The sequence below is a fragment of the Frankliniella occidentalis genome, unplaced genomic scaffold (genome assembly GCF_000697945.3).
Source record: "Frankliniella occidentalis isolate FOCC.00 unplaced genomic scaffold, Focc_3.1 Scaffold42, whole genome shotgun sequence".
NCBI lineage: Eukaryota > Metazoa > Arthropoda > Insecta > Thysanoptera > Thripidae > Frankliniella > Frankliniella occidentalis.
The window spans coordinates 1,724,071-1,727,722 of record NW_026267172.1 but is presented as its reverse complement, the minus strand read 5'-3'; the positions used below and the strand labels follow the sequence as shown (position 1 = coordinate 1,727,722).

The 3,652-nt window shown below is 50.3% G+C and overlaps 2 protein-coding genes across 7 annotated transcripts in view; one reads left to right on the top strand and one right to left on the bottom strand.

Moving 5' to 3' along the window:
* The window catches only part of LOC113206606 (mitoguardin), a 100,008-nt gene that overhangs the window by 75,116 nt on the left and 21,240 nt on the right, over positions 1–3,652 (top strand). The window lies entirely within an intron of this gene.
* LOC113206644 (lysozyme 2-like) overlaps positions 2,909–3,652 on the bottom strand; it is a 13,928-nt gene continuing 13,184 nt past the window's right edge. For 2 of the 6 annotated variants that reach the window (XM_052266757.1, XM_052266758.1), the window contains exons 5-6: positions 3,254–3,275; positions 2,909–3,166 (exon numbers count right to left, since the gene is read on the bottom strand). In XM_052266757.1, coding sequence (XP_052122717.1) covers positions 3,115–3,166; positions 3,254–3,275 — 74 coding nt within the window. In that variant the 3' untranslated portion in view covers positions 2,909–3,114. Of the gene's footprint in view, positions 3,167–3,253; positions 3,321–3,652 lie in introns of all 6 variants that reach the window. The other 4 variants (XM_052266762.1, XM_052266761.1, XM_052266759.1 and 1 more) reach the window with 4 other exon arrangements.

The following is a 3,652-nucleotide window of genomic DNA, read 5'->3' as shown; positions in this document are numbered from 1 at the left end:
GTCGGGGAGGAGGGGGGGGGTACAAATATCATGGGGTCCCAAAAGTGTAAGGTCCACAATTGGGGGTCGTTCGTCGCATTCGTTCCCCCGGGTTAAAAATATCATACGGTCCCTGATTGTCCTGAAACTTTTCGGATCCCACACCATGATATTTGTACCCTGCCCCTATACATGTCACGTGAGCGACCCGTAGCCTCTGCTGGCCTTAGTGCTGACCGAGGGTTTACCTGGGCACGCCCGTCTTCCCCCTTCTCCGTCGCCGGCCCCCTTGCTGGCCACTAAAGTCCACAACGTGGCCAATAGATAACGGAGATGAAAAAAGTTGTGATTGTCCCAGAGGATTCGCTCGGGGGGACACGCACATGATGACCACGTGAGTTGGTTTGGTGCTTTGGGTGGGGAAAGTTTGAAGTAGCTTACCGGACAAAAGTCTATTTTTAAATGCAATTTTTCGTTCATTAACTTATTTACAATAAGTCATCTGAGTGGCCAAAGATACCTTTTTTTAAACAAAAATCTCGTCGCACGCGTAAAATACAGGCGTTTTTCGAACTTCTTACTGTTACTCCGCATCCCTAAATAAATATATTGCCCCTGCCCTAACAATATCCGCCTGCAGGGAAGACCCCCTCCGCGGCAGATTCTTTGTAATTAGCTCGCCAATGACCGTAATCAGGGTCGAGGCTACTATAGCGCCCCGCTGTACGCCTGCACGGCCCGGCCGGAACTTCTCCACGCCACGCCACGCCGCGGGCCAGTTTGTTTTAATTAGTCGGCAACGGCGGGATTGGCTCTGTCAACATGTAATCCCATAGGCTGGGCAGGGGAGCTCGCTGCACTTCCCTTTGTGTCACACGGTCCAGCCGGGGGGAAACCAAAAGTCTCGTACAAAGACTCTTTCCAAAATTTACGTGTTCTTGCACATGACCCCACATCTTATGAAGAGACTTTCTCATAATTTGAGGAGATTCGTTAAAATTCGAGGAGCTTTTCAAAGAATCAGACATAGTTTCTACCGTAACATATCTCCCATCTCTCCTCTCACCCTTCCCGTATGGAGACTTCTGTACTTTTGCTCCCTGCAGAGCGTCTGCTGTACGGCAGTCACCAGAAGCGCGACTCGTTCTGGTTCATACGAGGGACTGCTGGTGATGTGGTAGTCATTTTGGTATGTTTGGTCATACTGTGTGAGAGCGGACCAGGGCGCTGCGAGGCGGCGGGTGCGAGAGGGGTGGGCAATGTTTGGTTTGCGCCAAGGACGCGTCATTCGGTCATCAGCCATATATTGCGGCAGGGAGCAGCCTTGGTGGAGCGGGGGTGCGCGCGGCTGTCTAGTTGTCGATGGATAGACAATATTGTCCGTTTGGGGAGAGGGGAGGGGTTCAGCAATGTAGAGGTTGTTATTTGCAAGGGAGGATGATAAATCTATTCGGTTGCACTGTAAATGATAGTGGCCAGAGATACTGTATTCGTCACCTACGGCTTATAAAGGGAACCTGGCACAGCTGAAAAATTCACGTCATTTTCAGAGAATCCTGGTTAGTTTTCAGTACACAATCTTCATCACTATTTCCATTTCTCCCAAATTTCTCCTGTCGGAGTATTGCTATTTTCCTTATGAGCTATGGCCGTCAAATTGCGATGTATCTTTCACCTTCCTGACCCGAACTATATTTCCTGCAGGCGTAGTAGGAGGACTATTGCTTAACGGGTGTGTCCCGTGTCCCGCGCTCGCGGGCCTAGAGTGGCCTCCTGGTCCATTTGCAGATGTACCCAGTGTCTGAGTCACCAGGCAAGGCGTGGTGTGGCGTCACGCCGCCTGACTCAGTGCGTACTGTAGCACTGACCTCGCCAACGTCACAGCCACAGCCTGCTGGAAAATGCGGCTCGTTCGTCCTTGCGTATATACAACGATATACATCAGATACCGCGCCGTTTGATTCCATCGGAACTACTGACTCAGTCGGCACCACTCCAGCTAATGAATCTAAGTGACGGCTTAAAAATCGTAGAGCAGGCGTTTGCAGGTGGCCGTATGAGACACAGAAAGGAGTAATATTAGGGAACGGGGTAGAGGAATCCCTTTTAAAAATTAAACTAAACTGCCAACTTGCTTTATTTTTCGCGCGGGTTTACCCCCATGGCGAGCCCCCGTACTGGTTTAGCCTGTCGCACTGTCCTTGGCTGGACCTGGGCCGAGCCGCCGCGACGCGCCGGACCGCACGCCTCGGAGGGAATCCAATCCCCAGGGAGGCCATGCGTCACTATTTTAGCCAGGCGCAGTGTGAGTCACCGGGTGGGTCGCGAGAGGTGCGGCATGAACGTGAATATCACGATCAAATATTGTCCATAGGTAACTCTTTGCTTTTTATAATGGGCCTGTTGCACATTTTCGAAATCACCTCCCCCTGCTCGCCTTCGAGCTGCTGTTCCCCAATGATTTATCACTCGAGCGTGTCAGTCGGCGCCACTTCTCCAGTCGCGCAGCAGCGCCGTCTGATTTGCGTTAGGTGGCGGCGCGTGGCGGCGGCGGCAGGACTCGATAATTGAAGGCTTGCTCTGCGGCATTGATGTGTGAATGAAGCTGCAGTCTGTCACACAGCAGCAGCAGCAGCCAGCATTGTGCCAGGCTGGTATGAAACGAGGCCAAACCTTCCACGTTTAATTGACGCGACGTCAGCTGATTATTATACCGCGGCGGTACTACTCTGACTATAGCGCCTGACGGCCGGCGAGTAGGCAACCCACCCGCACAGCTGCATGCGGTGCAGTCTAACTGGAAGTGGGTGGGTCAGATGAGTCACCTCCATCTGCATTGTATTGTGTGTGTGAGGCATTCAACTTAGTATTATTTTTCACCTTCTTAAAGTTGTACTTATTGTATGTAAAGGGACTCATTTTAATTACAGAGAGGAGTTATTGCGGCTTAAAATTTAAATTTTCCAAAATTGAGTTCTTACATTAAAAATAAAATTGCAAGTTTTCTAGCTGCATAATCATCGTCACCTTTTAATTAAAAATTGCGTTCATTGGTTTTAAGAAGTCTTGTTCCGTGGTTGATATGAGCAAATCATTTCAGAAAAACTGACATTTGTTCGTTTGGTTCAGCAGGGGTTATTTAAAAAGGCCGCTTTGCTGGTTGCATCCGACAGTCGGGTTGGTCCACCTGGAAAGAAGCCGTATGTTACGCAATTGCTGCATTGAACGAAGATTGAATCTTCGGCAGGAGTATAGCAACAGCTACAAAACTTACATGTTGTGGAAGATGTCATCGTTGATGTGACGGCGTAGAGCGTTCCTGCTGCCTGACGATCCGCCATCTGTAACATAAGACACAAAACATGCGCTATTCCTTGCCATATCCTTTAGGGAATACACTTGCAATGCTTCGGAGAAGTCAGTGCTGTACTATTACAAAAGTAGGACTAGCTACGCCCACCAGACCACGTCTCACGTAACAGGCTTCGCGATATACAGCGAAACCCTCTTACGCTGCGACGCGCCTGGCGAACGTACTGCATCTAGGACTGCTACGGGGGAGTCTTTAGTTACTCACGTCTGCTTCCTTCGCCCCAACAGTCATCCACGCTCCTGGGGTGGTAGCATCTGGGATAGGTGGTCCAGCCTGAGAAGCCGTGGACGCCGTGAACCA